This window comes from Pyrenophora tritici-repentis, chromosome 6 (assembly GCF_003171515.1).
Source record: "Pyrenophora tritici-repentis strain M4 chromosome 6, whole genome shotgun sequence".
Lineage (NCBI taxonomy): Eukaryota > Fungi > Ascomycota > Dothideomycetes > Pleosporales > Pleosporaceae > Pyrenophora > Pyrenophora tritici-repentis.
Window position 1 is genome coordinate 2,149,802 of NC_089395.1, and position 17,734 is coordinate 2,167,535.

The window sequence follows — 17,734 nt, forward strand, 5'->3', positions numbered from 1 at the left end:
GGATTGGATGGCAGCAACGAGGAGTGGGAAAGTCAACTGGACAAGTAGCCGCAGCCGGGATGCCCTTGACAAGGCAAAGTGGGCGGCTGCGAGACTGCTACAGCACCCTAGGCACTCTATCAAGAAGCAAAAAATCAGCAGATTCGCCCGCTGATTGCACGTCCGATACGTGAGATGACTCGTGTAATGCGCCTCTAATTCGGAATATTGCCCCGATCTAGATCACCAGATGATCGTGCAGCAGTACAGAACCACGATCTTAGCTGGATCGCGATGGATTTGTGAAAGGGCGGCAAACCCAATGCTGTGATTCCGGGGTGCGGATGGCTTCTCTGCTTTTGTTGGTCGCTGTGAAGATGGTGGAGGGGCGTCGTGCCGTGGGAGGGGTTGCGTCTGTTGCGGCACGGTCGGGCAGCGTTTCGGGTCCGTGAAGCCACGGATAAACCGTTCCGAGGATGGTTCGGGTAGATCGACCCGGCAGCAGTTCGGATCGGGTAACACAGTTGTAGTTCGCCAGTGGAGGCTAAAAGTGCTCGCAGCTCGCAGATACTTCGCCGCAGGTGCCAATGGTTGCCATTCACAGTTGGTGGGGTGCCAAGCACCTCGGCTCGTCTGGGAAGAAGGTACGACCGTCATGTCGAGCAGACCTCAGAAGAAACCGACACGTAACGTCATGTAACCCGGCCGCACAACTCGTCCAGCATCATCTCCTACGCGCCTTCTTCTGCGCATACGAGGCACACGTTGGTCACATCATTGAGCGCTTCCTCGATTTTTGCAGAGCAGTAGTCAGCATAGGCCTCGAGATGCCGTTATTGTCATGGCCTCACCCTCCCACTCTGCCTCGGTGTCACGCTCAGTGAGCTCCGGCAGCCTTCCCTCGCGCCATGCTTCACCCGCCATTCACCTTTCACCCGCTGAACAAGAGAAGGAGGCGCTAGTACGCGCAGCCATTGATGCTGGCGATGTCGATACCCTCGTGCATCTTGCCATGAGCGCCTCGGGCCTTGTTAGCGACAGCCTGCGTTGCACTGCTTGTAGGCCACTATCCCACCACGTTCCGAGTCTGGCTAACCTACGAAAGGGCCGCTCCTGCTAGGATGCTCAGCTAGGGATTCGCGGAAGGAGCCATGGACGGACCTTCCCGAGCATAAGGACGAGCATCAGGTCGGCCTGGATGTCAATCGGGCCTTTGTCCACTACCCCAAGAAAGGCATGCAGGGTCTTTCCCCACTGCGGTCGTGTCTATACTGACTGCCTCAGATTCTGAGAAGCAGCTCGATCGCCGGAAGCAAGAGCTTTCCAATGTCATCATCCATGTTCTGCGCCAACATCCAGCCCTGTGCTACTTCCAGGGCTACCACGATATTGTACAGGTCTTCCTACTCGTCCTCGGCCCCGAAGATGCCCCCACCGCCGTCGCCCGCCTAAGCCTCCTCCGCATCCGCGACTTCATGCTGTCGTCGCTCGAGCCTGCACTCGCTCAGCTCGAGCTACTCCGTCCCATCCTCCGCGCCGCCGACCCCAGTCTGTACCACCACTTACGCGGAAGCCAGCCTACATTTGCGCTCGCGGGTACCATGACCATGTTCGCTCACAACATAGAAGATTATAAAGACATTACTAGGCTGTTTGACTTCTTCTTGGCGGGACATGCTGCCATGCCGATATACTTTTTTGCGGCTGTCGTGCTCTCCAAGAGGGAGAAGCTGCTAGCTGAAGACGATGAAGATATGCTCTACGTCACGTTGGGCAGGCTTCCAGCCCATTTTGACGTCGAGTTTCTCATTGCACGCACCGTCGAGTTGTATGAGAGGCTCCCACCTGCCTCGCTGGACGGTTATGAATGGTGGTGGATCTCGTCTTCCAGTGTGCTCAAGTCGTCGGCTACGACCACTAGGCTGCGACAACTCACGCTGGAAGATGGCGAGAGGTATTTCGCCAAACAGGAGAGGGATCTTCAACGAGAGCAGTCTCGGAAACGTGCACTCAAAAAGATGCAGTATATGAGGCTACGTCTTTGGTACTACCGCCGGTATGGAGCTGTTGCTCTGGCCGTCGCAGTGGGCGCATACGCGCTGTGGCTTGGTAAGAATGGAGACATCAGCAAGCGTTATCCAATGTTTAATTCTCTGGGTCATTTCGTGTGGAGATATCTTGGTGGATCAGCATAAAGAGGGATCATACAGGAAGTAAGGAACACAAAAGTCATTTCAAAGCATAGCACGGCGCCTGGAGCTCAGTTAATCAGTATTAAGTAGTAACATGGAAAAATACTGATCAACACAACACGCGTTGGGCTATCTCTTGTAGAGACGAATGATATTGTCGATGTCACTTCCAAGCTCACTTTATAGATTCCAAGGACCCGCCGTTGTCCACACCTATCGCTCCCATCTACAGCCTAGAGCTTCTCCAGTGTGTTTATGGCCAAATTCTTCTCTCCCTTCACTTACGAGCAATCTGCGAATTCCACCCAGCTTGCGCGCAAGACGAATCATACGGGCACCAATTGCGAGCCCCTCGCACGCCACTCCCTTCACACACAGACGCATACATCCAGATGAAGCGCCACCTCTTCTCGGAAAATCCCTCGCACCAAGGTGCATCCCGTCCAGATAGTGGCACGACGAAGAATCGTTTATTTGCCCCAGTAGTCTCCAATATACTCCACACTATGCTCTCCTACCGTGGTTGCTGGATGTGGCCCATAGAGGGTAGTAGTAGCAGTAGCGGTCCTAGTAACAGTAACATAATAATATTTTGCGATTTCAACCCGTGAGGGTGAGACGGAGCATGAGTACGGGACCGTGACTCTGGTGTCGGTCGAGGTCAAGGTGACGGAAACGGTCTCGGTGACGAGCCAAAATGGGCCGGCTTTGGGGAAGACGCAGGGCTTTGGGGACACGTAGGGGAATTTGAGGGGGATTGTTCTTTCGGAGAGCTGGGGTTGCGCGGTGGGGAGGGAGGCGAAGGCGTCGGCGATGGGGAGGGTTGCGGCGAGCGTGATTGAGGGGGTTGGGAGTAGCATTTTGTGGGAGGTGGAGGAGGTGGACTGAGTGGGATGGATGGCGGTGAGAATCGGTGGGTGGTGGTGGTGGTGGTGGGAGTATTGTATTCATGTAGATTTTTTGAGGCGGAGAAAGGGGAAGATAATGGGTGTTTGCGTGATGAGGCTTAGGGGTTTAGATGTGGGGTACATGGATGAACTGAGTACTCCTTCGCCCTGAATGTGGAATAGAGATGGGGATCCCAATTATCAGGGTTCGGATCAACGTTATAATCATGAGTAATAGGCCCCATACATTACGTGGACCATGTTCAGGGCGCATCACCATGAAGCAACCTTGAGTGCGAATTCATCCACAAAAGACGGCGTACTGACGTGCTAATATTGATCTTGGTATGCGAAGAAAATTGGAGATACAAGACTAGATTAACAGACACACAATAGAAGTCACCGCAAGCTGGTATGGACAAGTTGTGGACATTTGTAATTTTCAATACCATTAGTTCTGTTCTGAGAGAGATCTGTCGACTGGCGACCTTGAACGCATGTACTACTCGCATGTACTACTCCCAGCCATGCACGTAACTCATGATATAAAAAAATAAACTAGTGGTATCAGTTTTCCGGCTCCTTATATCAAGTTTAGTTTCGCTTGCCCTCGTGAGCGATTTTTTGAAGCCCAACTTAGGAGAGTAGCGTGTGGAGCATTACGCAGCCTGAGGGTTCGATCCTGAGTCATAGCCGGCTGCATTCTTGGGGTCCTCTTCCATGAGATCAGTACTATAGACGCGCTTATAGTCCTGCTCATTCCAGCCCTGTTGCTGAGCAAGCCCACTAAGGCTCAATCCTCGCGAGCGTGTCTTCTTGGCCGAGTCACCCTGGGCGACACCAACGGGTGAGGAGCCGTAGTTGAGCGGTACTACTCCCTGACCGGGTGGTGGGAATGGCGTAGTAGTCGATGCAGGCGACGCAATCGTTTGGCCAGTAGCAATGCCCTCGCTCACTGAATCGACCGACCTATTCGACGATACAGAAGCTTCCTTGGCCCTCTTCAACGCGTTCTCGTAGTTGGTGGAGCTTGTACGAGTGATTCCGCGTCGGCGATAAGCTTTGTGGGCCTCGTCGACGCCATCATCTGACTGTTCGTTGCCGCCTCCAGCACCCATGAGCGGAAGCAAGCGTGGGTCAGGAGCTGCTGCATCGGTCTGCGCGGTGCTGTTGGACGTGAAGGCAGCTTCAGCTTCAGAGCGTGTGTTGGGTGTGAGCCCCGACGGGGTAAAGGCGCCTGACGAGAGGAAGGAGCCCTCGACGGGCGGCATCAGGGACGGTCGTGGAGTCATACTGAGTTCGGTATGGCTGTGGATAGCTTAGTATGAGCTAAAGATTTGTAAAATAGCTCGCCGACTGAGTTAAGAACACACCTATGTCGTACTTGTGAGTGGCTGGGTAGTGACAAACTAGTTGATTGGGTTGTAATTTCCCTGCATCGCCTTAGTAGAAGCAGGGTACAGGGTGCCGGAGACGATAACCTACCAATGCTTCCGGGTCCGGGCAGGCTTTGTGGTGCGGCAGGCGAGAATTATAATAGTTCGTTCACACATATCCAAGGCAACTTGGACCTATTTGAACAATAGTGGCTGATGCTATGCCATCATACCTTGGCGAGTGACGTCTTCTCAGGGTCCAAAACTTGCGGGGCTATTCTAACCGCATCCAGCAACTACCCGTGCTACTCAATCGAGATGTGGCCATTCCAGCAAGGCCCAAGGGTTTTGTTGATCGCTGACATGGTCAAGGTGGAGTCGGGATGTTTGGATAGGTGGGAATGATACGGTAGGAGAACAGGGTGGGGATGAACATTCCACAATCGCACATCACAGCGCGTTAGAGTGGTGCAACGTTGAGAGTCAGGGTTGAATTCCGAAACGAGGTCCCGAGTAGTTTTCAGCGAATTGCCGACTCTCGATCTGGAGAGTCTGATCGCGCGGAGTGGGAGGCAACAAAGTAATCTTTGAAGTCGCATCTAACGCATTCGAGCATGACGGGCTCATGTATCAATAGCAAGCTCCGATAGACGGTGAAGGAACTGATTGTTGAATATTTCCGATATGACCTAAGAAATTATCAGCAACTTTTCAGGAAAGAAACTGGGCCTTAATCAACCAGGGATTTATAGTCAGATTTTCCAAAAAAAAAATGGTGCTGAGACTACTTAAATCATGCATCTAATGACACCAGAGTTGTCTTCACAACGCACGCAGTCATGATAATGTAGTCTTCGTTGCCATCACCAGCGCAACACGGTAGAATAGCGCGCTGCAATCTACACAAGCAATCATGCGCTGCCATAGTTGACAGGTGCTTGAGAAAAGGTGGTGCACTGTGGCGAGCTATGATATCATCGACAAGTTTGTAGGGGTGCAACACACGACAGCGAGAGTAACAAAGCAGAATGAGAGGTGTAGTATTTAAGTTATAGTGACCGATCCTATAAAGAGAGAGCTTAATATCAAGGTATGTGAAGATTCAAAGACTGTTTTCGGGCAGAGGTGCAGAGCTCGTAAGTGGCGTTGAGTTCCGAAAGCGGTAACATGATCCATGGGCGAGCGGCGCACACGGGCGAGCGGCGCACCCCACCAACTTTTGCAACTTTAAAGCGATGCATCTCAACAACGCGATAATATTATTGCTAGATATTGATACAGTAGATTACTCTATATTAATAGTATCAGTCTTGCATGTGCGCGAGTTGTGCCCAGTCTCCTTGCACCTAGTGCAGCGCCTTTGAGCCCGCTGGCTGAGGCCTGATCGCGCTCCTCCTTGACGCTCTTCATGAGCAATCTGCTGGTCAGCCTCATTTTGAGCCAGTATATCCTCTCCAGCTCCCTTTGTGAGTACTCCATGCTTCTGTATACGCCTTTTAGAGCGCCGCCTACGCTCTGAGGCTGCGCTATTGGCCTTCTCAAGACTAGAGATCCGATCGCGCATCAGCTCAGCAGAGAGCATCATCACCTCGGCGCCCTTCTTTAGCTGGTCAATCGCCATAATAATTGAAGCTGGTGATGAGCTCTTGTGCTGGCGCACGCGCTCACGTATTAGGCTTGACTGAGCCTCAAGCTCACGCGCGTTGCTCGGCGTTTGAGCTACCCAGGGAGCCTCTGGCAGAGCTGCTGGAGGAGTAGGTGTACGCAGTTGTACATCTACCTTTGATAGAACAGCCTCTGGTTGTAGAGGAACAAGGCCTGCGCCGCGGAAGGCTGAGCAGATATTGGCTGGCGTGAACGCTTGATCAAATGCTGCCTTGAACGCTGGCAGAAACTCTAGCTTGGTGATGTGGTTGATGTGGTTGCGCATAAGGCTCTCCACCTCACGGCTGTACGCGCGCTTCAATGGCGAGAAGCAGCCAACATCAAGTGGCTGGAGTAGGTGAGATGAGTGAGGAGGCATACAGAGCGTATGGATATTGTTCTCCTTGCAGAGCTCCTGGAACTCTAGAGATTGGTGGCTCTTATGGCCATCAATAATAAGCAGGCGACGCGCGCCTACACTACGAGCCTGCGTGTGAGCGTTGAAGTGCTTTAGCCACTCAACTCCAAGCTCATTATTCGTCCAGCCATTATCGCTGACTGCGATCGCCCAGTCGCGTGGGATCTCAGCTTCCTTATACCAGGCTGATAGGTGGTACTGGCCAGCGAAGATGAGGAACGGTGGGACTGACCAGCCAGCAGCGCTGATAGCAGCGATCAGCGTTACCCACTCGCGATTGCCTGGCTGAATACTCTTCGGCCTGCCTCTCCTCTCTGCTCCTGTTATAACTAGCTGCGTTGTAATCTTGCCCATCATAAAGCCAGCTTCATCAAAGTTGTAGACGTCCTCATCGCAGATACCTAGCTCAGCCTTTGTCTCTTCTACAAGCTTAAACCACCTCTTTATTAATGTTGCATCCTCACAAAGAGCTCTCTGCCTATCGTACGCTTGGTTGAAACACGTCCGAAGACTGTCTGTACGCTTAACAAAGGTAGATGGCCAGTTGACTCCAACCTGCTCTCCACCACGCGCAGCCAGCAGCTTATCAGCCATATCACGTACAGCTGTGTAGGTAGGCGCAAATCCACGCAGATCTAGCTGAAGTATATAGCTAATAATCACCTCCTCTTCTCTCTGGGTAAGCTTCCTTGAGTTGGGCGGGCAATCGCGTCGGGCAGGTATACCAGCGCGTCGGCGGCGGAGCGTTGTTTCGGCTACGTTGTAGACTACTGCAGCAGTACGGGTACCTTGGATCTGGTGCGCATTAATAGATGAGATAGCAAGCTGAATATCTGCTTCATTTGATAGTAATTGAGTAGCGCTGCGTTGAGCCATTGTAGATTAAGATCAGTAAGGTGAGTAAAGTTGGTGGGGTGCGCCGCTCGCCCGTGTGCGCCGCTCGCCCATGGATCATGTTATAACTAGCTAGCGGCACATTTCGAAACTTGCCGAGGTCCTGCCGACCACCGTAACAACACGGGCTGTGAGTCGCACTCAACTCGACCTTTTACACGTCATATATGAAGCATACGAGGCAGACTATGCTCGTTGCCTTTAAGAGGGTGCAAGTGCGGTTGGATAGTAATGCATATACATGTGTTGAGTGAGGCTGAACGCCTAAACCAGTGTGGTCAACTGCAAGAGGCAAGAGTCGAAAAAGCTGGGAAAAGCTGTCGTCAAAATCATGTAATCGATGGTTCTTTAATTTTCTACGCCAAGGATGGGTATTGTGGCACTTCTACTCCACAAGTTCGCCTCGAAATTTGAAAAGTTATAGAAGGTTTTAGGGCAACTTCACTATAGATTTGATGGCTTCAAGCCTCACGAAAAAGCAAAATAGCATTCAGAAAACTCAGCTCGTATGAGCCATGCCATCCTGACTAGCTCCAATACCTGATTGCGATCACAATATGTAGCCTTCCAGAAAGGCTGAGCAGGCACCGGAGCAGCAGTTACACATGCTGCTCAGCCGCCCCCACAGCCTCAATGCTCCTCACTTGGAAGGATGCCCACTCGCTCATAATACCACCCTTTTCCTTCTACATACGATACCACCCTCAATATCTCTTTAGTCTGAACTATCATGGAGTTCCTTACGGCCCTTGGCTTCGCTGCCAACATTCTTCAATTTACTGATATCAGACTCCGCAACAATCAATCGGATCGGCATGATTGATTCCTATCTAGGTTAAAGGCTGCCTAATAAAGTAACTCTTTAACCTATATAGGAATCAATCATGTCGATCGATTGATTGTTGCGGAGTCTGACTGATATAATAAAAGTAATCTCACAGACATCGCGCATATACAGAGTCGAGACGGATTTGAGTAACCGATCCCTTAATACCGATCTGACGTAAACTGGGAAAGAGCTCATCGGCTACACAAGAAAAATACAACTTGATAGCTCAGTCAAGGAATTTCTCTGGCCTGGAACTTTCGATCGTGGAGCGTGTGAAGCAGGATATTCTATTGGGAACCCATGGAGGAAAAGATTGCTCAATCCGTTCACCCAGTCGCATATCAAACAAGCCAATTTAGACGATTCGTGTGTAGAAGAATGCTTGGACGTAGACACAGTCAAAAAACTATCAAAAAACGATCAAGCTATTCTCCGGGTATGCATGGAGTGTAAGGAAGTTACTACCAAGCTCTGAGAGACGATATTGGACCTTACAAGCTCCAAAATAACTCTCTGGGCTAGCTTTGCTGTAGCACTTAGAACTGTTTGGAGTGAGGAGGATCTTGAGGGTTTGCGCCGCAATTTAGACCGCTATCTACAAAAGATGATCATGCTATCGGTCAACTCCTTGAGGTACTGACTTCTAGCTGCAGCAGGATAGTAATCATGCTAACAGAAGATAGGAGCAAAGTCGAAATGCATGCACAGGAGGCTCGAAAGGCCCAAGAAGAATCTGCGCATGCTCAAAAGATCAGACACAAAGACCTCTTCGATATGACCGTAGATACAAGAACTAGACTCCAACGAGACTTTTCCCAATCGGCGCAATGAATGAAAGAGGTCCTGCGAGCCATAAAACAGTCACATCAGCCACAACCTCTCAATGGTGATACTGATGATCCAATCAACACTACTTTGGACAGTGACTTGAAAGCTTCCAATCACCATCAGTTTCACGAGAGTCTTCTGAGCTGGATCTGCTTTGCAGACATTGACACACGACACGAAAAAATCGCCACTGCATACGAACAGACCTTTGAGTGGATCTACTGCACCCCGAACGAGTGCAGATGGTCTGACTTCAGCTTATGGCTGGCAGATGAACATGATGACCTATATTGGATCACTGGAAAAGCTGCTTCTGGAAAGTCTACACTGATAAAGTTCATCTATGGCGACGCACGTACCACAAAACATCTCACGACGTGGGCAAACGGTATTATTATTATTATTATTATTATTCCATTAGAGTCCTTTTTCAGTCAGAGACTATGTAGGACTTTGGCCGAAGGCCGTTCTATCTTGGTTTTTCTAATTTACATGGTTTTCTGGTAACGTACCTCACGGGCGAGTGGGCCACACGGGCGAGTGGGCCACTCCGCTAAGACCCCACCAAAACATACTGTTACCTACAGTACTTTCACAATGAGCCAACAACAAAACAATCTACCAGCTTTAAAAGAGGCTCGATTACAGCTTGCTCTCAAGGCTATCGAACGCGACGCGACGCTGTCGCAGAGACGCGCTGCAGCTATCTACAACGTATCTCGAGTAACTCTTGGGCGCCGACGCGCTGGAATACCTCTTCGGAGCGATTGTACGCCTAACTCAATGAACCTCCTTAAGACAGAGGAGGATGTAATTGTCCAGCATATCCTTGACCTCGACGCGCGAGGATTTCCGCCCCGACTTGCTGCTGTGCAGGATATGGCTAATTCTTTGTTGGCTGAGCGCCACCGCGACCCTGTTGGTCAGAACTGGGCTGCAACCTTCGTCAAACGTCGCCCTGAGCTTAAGGTCAAATTCAATCGCAAGTATGACTACAAGCGAGCCCTCTGTGAGGATCCTGAGGTTATACAAGGCTGGTTCCGACTTGTGGAGAACACAAAGGCCAAGTACGGTATCCTTGATGAGGACACCCACAACTTTGACGAGTCTGGCTTCATGATGGGCATGATATCAACTGGAGCAGTAGTCACAGGCTCTGAGCGTCGAGGACGACCAAAGAGCGTTCAGCAGGGCAATCGCGAGTGGGCTACAGTGATCCAGGGTATCAACGCGACTGGGTGGGCAATCCCACCTTTTATCATCTTCAAAGGCAAGAACCACCTCTCTGCCTGGTACAAGGAAGATAACCTACCTCGCGACTGGGTTATTGCAGTCTCTGAGAACGGCTGGACAACAAACAAGCTTGGTCTAGAGTGGTTAAAGCACTTTGACGCTCACACAAAGAAGAGGACTGTAGGAAACTATCGTCTGCTTATTATCGACGGCCACGAGAGCCACGACTCGCTCGATTTCCAGCAGTACTGCAAGGATCACAACATTATTACTCTCTGCATGCCTCCTCACTCGTCGCACCTACTACAGCCTCTTGATGTGGGGTGTTTCTCGCCTTTGAAGACAGCGTATGGCCGCCAAGCCGAGGATCTAATGCGCAACAAGATCACCCATATCACTAAACTAGAGTTCCTACCGTGCTTTAAAGGCGCTTTTGACGCTGCGATTACAAAGGCCAATATACAAGGAAGCTTTCGAGGCGCTGGCTTAGTCCCATTTAATCCAGAGGCTGTGATATCGACGCTTGACGTGCGGCTGCGCACTCCACTGCTACCTACCGTCGAGGACGGTCCCTGGCAGTCGCAAACTCCAAGCAATACCCTAGAACTTGGGTCGCAATCAAAGCTGATTCAAGAGAGGATTCGAAGACATGTAGATAGCTCACCTACGTATATGGTTGAGGCGATCAAAAGCCTGTCAAAAGGTGCAGAGATGATAGCGCATTCTCTGGTGTTAATGACCAAGCGCAACGCTGAGCTCCAAGCCGCCAACGAGGCCTCAAGTAAGCGTAGATCATATAAAAGGAAGCGCTTACAGCAGCAAGGGACCTTAACAATTGATGAGGGCGTGCGACTGACGACTCTTAAGGAGTTTGGGGCATGTAGTGATAGGAAGAAGGCGAAGAAGAGAGTGCGCGTTGAGGCAGGCGAGCCTAGCCAACGACGCTGTGGACGCTGCGGCGAGGCAGGACATAATATGCGCACATGTAGGCAAGAAGCAGCGATAGATTCTGAGTAGAATAGCCTATTACGATTTCTATTTACTATCTTTGACGGTGCTATATAGTCGTGTACAGTCGTGGTTTTAATGGGGTCTTAGCGCAGGTGGCCCACTCGCCCGTGTGGCCCACTCGCCCGTTAGGTACGTTATGGTTCGCTAATATGGTTTTTGGCTTTTCTACAAAAGATAGCTTGTATCTGTTTGTTGCCAGGTGCTAAAGAGCAGTTTGATAAGTAGAAAGAGATGTATCAGCGGGCTCTTGTGGCAAAGGAGAGGGTTGTGGTTTTAGTTTTATACAGTGTCTCTCTGTTGATGTTGATGTTGATTATGGTTTAACGCCCTATCTGTAACCTCCCATAGGGTATTCGGGCGGGTCCCGCCGTGGTCTTATAGTGCTGTCGCACTTGCCTCGTGGAACCTATTCCTAGGTGTTTTGTATCTAAGGGGAGTGATGTCCTGCCTATATACATGTTCGTGAAAAGGACTCCCGCCATTTGAAGCCGTTTTCCTACAATATTCTAGTATTTCGTGGCTTGCGCCTTTGATCGATGCAGTACAATAACTGCTTTTTAGAGAGAGAAACGAAAAAGTAACAAGAGGCAATTTAAGATACAATGAAAGTTTTAAAAGAGAGCGTGTGGGTTGTGGCATCTATGCGGCGTTTTGCCGCGAATCCTACACTGAATAATGCCAAGGAATTCAGCGGGTCTTTGTGAAATTCAAAAATAGAAATCACTCGTTATAGAAGGAGTTCGTTACCTTAACGAAGGTCTCGAACTCTTGTGGCTGGTCTATTAATTGCGCGAGGTACGCTAGGCCTTCCTGTCTTGTGCGAGGGGGCACGATGGGGCGTAGAGGCCACTTCTTGAAGTGTGTTGTGGCTCTCTTGCAGAACACTAGGTGTTCTGGCGTCTTGGGCCTGCCGCATAGGCATTTCGAGGTATCCTCGTGGTTGAATTTTCGGTGGTACCATTCAAAGTCGCCATGCGTTGAGCGTATCATAAGGACTTTCGCGAGTATCCTTCGGGGTAGCCATAGCGCTGCGGGCGTGCGCCTAGTATCGTATGGCAGCTGCCATTGCGTGTACCATGCTGATAGCCTACTGCTCTTATCCTGCCACCAAGTGTCCCTTGTATGTTCGAGGAGGCGGCGGCCTACTGTTCGTATACCGGATCTTGTGGGGGAGGCGGCCATGCCGTATGGCTGGTGCGGGTCTTTGGCCTCGCTGTCAGCCAGCTGGTCGGCGAGCTCGTTTCCAACAATCTTCATGTGTCCCGGCGCCCACCGCGTTTTCACGTTGTAGGCCTCCATAGCTCCATGGATTTGGAGGAACGCCCATTGGGAGGAGGTAGGGGCGGTTCCGCGTATGCCCCATATTACCGAAGTGCTGTCTATGCAAAGTACGATCTCCCTCTGGCTAGGCAGTGAGAGTTGTAGTGCGTGTTTGAGTCCTCTGCACGCGCCTATAGCCTCCGCATCGAAGACGTGGCTAAGGGCATTTAGTGAGCCTTGTCCAGTCGCCACGGCGGCCTGGCCCTGGTATATAGCGTACCCGTAAGTGACCACCCTTGTACCGTTGATTTGTTGTTCAGACCCGTCTGAGAAGACAGTGATTGTCTCTTGTCCAAGAGACTCCCACCAGATGGTGAAATTCTGGGCAGCAATGTCCTTTCCTTGCCCTTGCGTTGGATCCTGCCTCGACCCGTCTGAAAAGTGAGGGCTGGCTAGGACGTTTCGGGGTGTGGCGGGTAGCAGTTGTGCTACGCGCTGAACCTTCGATCTTGGTATCCGTCGGTTGCCCGCTGCGCGTCCTCGTATGACTAGTGGCAGTGTAGTTCTATTAGTAAGTGGGTGCTTGTCGTCTATTGTGCGTAGGTGAACTGCAAAGCGGAGCTTGGCCTCCTCTAGCGCCACCTGTGCCGACGGCATCGCAGCTTCTCTTAGCAGTACTGCGTTTGGTGTTGTCCTCCACGCAGGGAGGATTGCCTTCGTGGCTGCTATTAGTGCCTGATCTATCGTGGTTAGGTGCCAGCCTACCCTAGTGCTGACCGTGGGTTTACGGGAAACCCTTGCAATTCGTGGGTTCTTCGTCCTGCCCTCGTACCATGTTTCGGCTCCGTATAGTAGTATGGGCAGGATACATGTTATGGCTGCCTTGCGTAGCGATCCTGCTGGAGGGCCGTGGGCTGTGTTGGCGAGGCTCCGGAGATGGTTCGCTACTTTCCTAGCTTGCGCCGCCCTTTCTGCGACGTGCTTCTTGAAAGTTAGTCCCCTATCAAACCACACCCCAAGCCAGCGCAGCGCTGTCTGGCTTCCCCCCTGCGCAGGGGCTATAGGGTGAATTGTTTGATCTTCCAATTGGATTGGCGGCGCATGTAGTCCTTTCTGGCGCGTGAGGTGGATCAGCTCCCGTTTCTCTGGTGCAAACGTGATCTTGTTCGCAGCTCCCCATTCATTGATAGATTTGAGGTCCTCTGCTAGCAGTGCGACGTTCTCGTCTAAAGAGTGGGAGACCCGGTATAGGTTGATGTCGTCGGCATACCCGAACCGGAGTTTTCGGTCCTGGTTGAGTAGTTCAGCTAGGTATAGGGTGTATAGGACCGGTGATAGCGGCGATCCCTGCGGGGTGCCGCAGGCCACTCGATGTACAGGTGTAGTGACATTGCCTAGGCGTACTCGCACCCTCCTTTCCGACAGGAAGTTCTGGATAAATTTCCGGAGTAGGGGTGGCCACCCTTGTTGCCGCATTCGGTGTAGTAGCCTGTTTTTCAGTAGCGCGTCAAACGCCCCTTGGACGTCTAACGTGAGCATAGAGACATGCTCGTGTCTTGACCAAGCCATCTCCACGTCGTGTGTGAATGCGGTCGCCAGGTCCATCGCAGAGCGTTTTGGCAGCGCTCCACCGTGCTGTGGGCTTAGGATGTCAAAAGCCATAGCTGTGTGTGCTATGCGCCTTGCTATGATACGCTCGAGTCCCTTCCCTAGACAGGACGATAGGGCAATTGGTCTCATTGATCTGGGTGAGGACTTATCCTTCTTCCCGACTTTGGGTATCATGGCCACTTCTACCGTCTTCCAGGCGGCTGGGTAGTGGCCTTGTTCCATGCACGCCCGGTAGATGCCTAGCACTAGGTGTCTAATGTGTTCCCAGCATGCCTTTAGGAGTCGGACGGTCACCTGATCGGGTCCTGGGGAGGTGCTAGATACTCCAATCACGTAGCGTTCAGTCTCCTCCATCGATATGTATGTGTCCCATGGTAGTGGCGTGGTTTGCGGGTCGTTGTCAAGAGGCGGTGGTTCTAGGAGGTCGTCCTCCGCCGAAAAACGGTCGAGGATTGCCTCTCTAAGTGCCTCAGCTTTCTCGAGTGGTGCTGTGATTGTCCTACCTTCGATTACAAGTGGGGTGTCCCGTTGGTCGAATGATAGTTTATGCCAGCCTACTAGCTTGTATAGATCTTTGTCGTTATTACAGCCGTCTATGCGCTGCTGCCAGTACGTTCTCTTGGCTTTTCGTACCGTAGCTAGGAACGCACGGGTGGCTTCTGAGGGGGATTGGCCATAGTCCGACTTTTCCTGGATATGCCGCTTATACGCCACTCTACAGTCCTCTGTCCACCATGGGGCGGAGTGGCCTTTTTCTCTATTTGGTGTTCCCGCCGCGTGCATTGCATCTCCTATAGCTTGGGTGATTCTAGCTATGCTTGCGTCGATTACGTCCGCTGGGGCGCTATTGCTAATTGGCTGTACGCCTACTGTGTAGAGTTGAACTAGCCCGGCAAACCTATCTATGTTTCTCTCGTGGACCCGGTAGTGATGCTGTTCTAGCACCGCTCTCCCTCGGCTTGGAAGGACAGTCACTAGGGTGAAATGGTCTGACCCTGTATACATATCTTCGCGGACTGTCGTTCTAGCGAAGGGTATATTTGAGAAGGATACGTCTAGCACGTGTCCCGCCCGATGTGTTGGGTTACCTGCCTCGCCGATGTAGGGTATGTCGTTCTGAGTGGCCCAGCGGGCGATCTCTGCCCCCTATTGGCCGACGTGGAGCCGGGCTCAAAAAGTTCATGGCGGGCGTTTAAGTCACCCCCTATAAGGCAGTTACGGGGTGGCGTTAAAGCTGTGAGGTATTGAAATGTCGAGTCATTCTGTGGCTGCCTATAAACATTCAATATGCGGTAGCCGTTGGCCTCGATCCATAGCACATCCCGGCTGATGCGTGGGTGTATAAGAGTAGCCCTTATATTTGGGCTCTTACGGGTATAGGTGAGCACCCGTGGTCGGTCAGTTCCCCACGTTGTGGGGTTGTTCCAGCTTATCACTGGCGATATCATATGGAATCCTGGGTGTGTAGAGGTCCGGGTTCCAGTGAGAGTAAAGGGTTCTTGGATGCATACTATGTCTATGTCTGCTTCCCATGCACGTTCTAAGGCTGTAATGTGGCAAGGCGAGCTTCTGGCCACATTCACCCAGCATACCTGCATTTGTCTGTGTCGGTGTGGCGTGGTTTCGCCGGGTGAATTTGCGGGTTGTGCCCTCATTACGCACTAGATCCGAGGCTCATTTCAGTGTCAGCGTGCTCAGACGATGACGTATTAGGGTCTTGGTCAGCGGTGCTAGGCTGCACGCTTCTAGCAGACATTCGCGCTAGGTTGAGGTCTTGCGTAGTTGCAGCTGTTCTCTTAGACCTCCTAGTCCCTAGGGTGGTTGCGGGCTCTCTAACAGTGGCTGTGTTTAGGTTGTTTACGTCTTGTCGGCTTCTTTTACTTGCGTCCGTAGGTGTTCCCACAGGCTCAGTAGTATTAGCTATGTCGCCGTCCGTGATTTCAATGGAGGTTTCGACCGTGCTGCCTGTCTGTCTTCCTCTAGCTGGCTGCATTGCCTCAGAAGCACGGTCACCCGCCTCCCTAATGACTTTTAGTTCCCCCTTTGTGGGTTGGATGAGTCGGCCGTTCGCCCTCGTTGGGGCTGCTGGGCACTTGTCGTGGGTTGCTGGAAATGGGCCGTGGCAGTTGGCGCACTTTGGTGTGTCTTTGCATTGTTCTCCGTGTGGTCCCTGGTGAGTTGCCGTTGTTTTGCTGCATGTCGTGCAGCGGGCTGGCCTTGTGCAGCGGCTGGTTTTGCAGTACCCTAGGCAGCCTGGGTCGTGCAGCATTGCAGGTGAGTTCTTCTTTATCTCGTGCGCGTAGTCGCCCGTCCCAAATAGGCGAAACGATCGTACGGGTCTGGTGAAAGATATAATCCAGGTTGTCCTTCCCTCCGTGGGTCCATGTCTGGAGGGCCGGCAGCTCGCCGGTTCGATCCCTGTCTGGGACAGAGCTTCGCTGACTATATCGTCTATTGTGGTGGGTATACTTTCCCCTGTGATAGTGCGGTATGAGCTTTCTACGCCCTGGACTGCATAGTTCACCCATCGTTCAGGTAGTCTTGCGCTCTCGCCCTCTACCGCTCGGATCATGAGTTCGCGATTCTCCTGCCCCATAAGCAGGGCCTTGATTTTGTCGTTGCGGGGCGTAATCGCCCAGCCAGTCTTGATATGTTTTGCCGTAGGTATGTCGGAGGGGGTAATTTCCTTAATCGCCTTTACAATAGCCATGCGGGCCGCAAATGGTGATGCCCGTTGGAGCCGAGCCTCCGCTCCAACCGCTATAAGGATACGGTTGTCAGTGTTTAGAGGTCGCCTAGGAGTTTGAGCTAGCTGCTTTGGGGCAGCCGTGGCCGCTTTCGTCGTAGCGGCCCCCCTTGCTGGGGGGTTGGATTTTTCAGGGTCCTAGCTACGTCCGCCCAGGAGCGGTGCGTAGTGTCAGAGTCGCTCCCTGAGTTTGGGGGCGTGATTAGGGGCGTGATTAGGGAGGTGTTAATAGCCCTTAGCACCTTCTGTTGAAGGTCCTTAGCCACACGGGCTCCGTCTGGGTCGGTGTACTTCCCAAGGCATCTGTCGACAGCTGTCGCTAGATCCGTTATGATGGAGTGGTGGAGGTTTGTAGCTTTTTGGGCTGCCTGAATCCGCTGGCGGACCGCTTCAGAGACAGCTTGATTGTAGGAGGTGGGCGCAGTGCTACCGATAGAAGGTTCAGCACGAGTATGTGCTCGCTGCCTCCTCTTGTTGCCGCGCAGGTCAGTATTAATAGGGCTCTCAGGCTCCTCTGATCGTGTATGGGGGGGTTGGGCACTCCGTGGCGCCCTCTCTGGAGTTTCTACATTAGCCATTCTAACCACCTCCGCGAGAGCAGAAAGCGGTTATTTAGCTGAGGTAGTTACAGGCCGCCGTGCCGTTAAAATGATGTAAAAATCGTATAATTTTATAAGGGTCCCAAATTCCTTAAAAGTTGGTGTTCGGTGCAGTGTCTCTCTGTAGGTCTTCTGCTGGCTGTCCTAGGTACTATTTTCTTGTTCCTATTCTGGTGCTAGTGATAAAAGCTAGGGTTGCTTCTATACCTATACTAGTGTGGAGTAGT

The 17,734-nt window shown here is 51.8% G+C and overlaps 6 protein-coding genes across 6 annotated transcripts; 2 read left to right on the forward strand and 4 right to left on the reverse strand.

The window, feature by feature from the left end:
- Positions 1–820: 820 nt before the first annotated feature.
- PtrM4_120420 (GTPase-activating protein) lies at positions 821–2,174 on the forward strand (the record flags this gene model as incomplete). Its single annotated transcript, XM_066108417.1, has 3 exons — positions 821–1,037; positions 1,085–1,222; positions 1,264–2,174. 3 exons carry the CDS (start codon positions 821–823, stop codon positions 2,172–2,174), a joined length of 1,266 nt encoding a protein of 421 aa, XP_065961602.1.
- Positions 2,175–3,717: 1,543 nt separating this feature from the next.
- Positions 3,718–4,350, reverse strand: PtrM4_120430 (uncharacterized protein; the record flags this gene model as incomplete). Its single annotated transcript, XM_001935336.1, has 1 exon — positions 3,718–4,350. The coding sequence occupies one exon, from the start codon at positions 4,348–4,350 to the stop codon at positions 3,718–3,720; it is 633 nt and encodes a 210-aa protein (XP_001935371.1).
- A 1,369-nt stretch (positions 4,351–5,719) lies between these two features.
- Positions 5,720–7,372, reverse strand: PtrM4_120440 (uncharacterized protein; the record flags this gene model as incomplete). The annotated part of the gene is made up of 1 exon (XM_066108418.1): positions 5,720–7,372. One exon carries the CDS (start codon positions 7,370–7,372, stop codon positions 5,720–5,722), a length of 1,653 nt encoding a protein of 550 aa, XP_065961603.1.
- Positions 7,373–9,644: 2,272 nt separating this feature from the next.
- On the forward strand, positions 9,645–11,297 carry PtrM4_120450 (uncharacterized protein; the record flags this gene model as incomplete). The annotated part of the gene is made up of 1 exon (XM_066108419.1): positions 9,645–11,297. The coding sequence occupies one exon, from the start codon at positions 9,645–9,647 to the stop codon at positions 11,295–11,297; it is 1,653 nt and encodes a 550-aa protein (XP_065961604.1).
- A 714-nt stretch (positions 11,298–12,011) lies between these two features.
- PtrM4_120460 (uncharacterized protein) lies at positions 12,012–14,945 on the reverse strand (the record flags this gene model as incomplete). Its single annotated transcript, XM_066108420.1, has 1 exon — positions 12,012–14,945. The coding sequence occupies one exon, from the start codon at positions 14,943–14,945 to the stop codon at positions 12,012–12,014; it is 2,934 nt and encodes a 977-aa protein (XP_065961605.1).
- An 871-nt stretch (positions 14,946–15,816) lies between these two features.
- Positions 15,817–17,486, reverse strand: PtrM4_120470 (uncharacterized protein; the record flags this gene model as incomplete). The annotated part of the gene is made up of 2 exons (XM_066108421.1): positions 15,817–16,974; positions 17,055–17,486. 2 exons carry the CDS (start codon positions 17,484–17,486, stop codon positions 15,817–15,819), a joined length of 1,590 nt encoding a protein of 529 aa, XP_065961606.1.
- Positions 17,487–17,734: the final 248 nt, after the last annotated feature.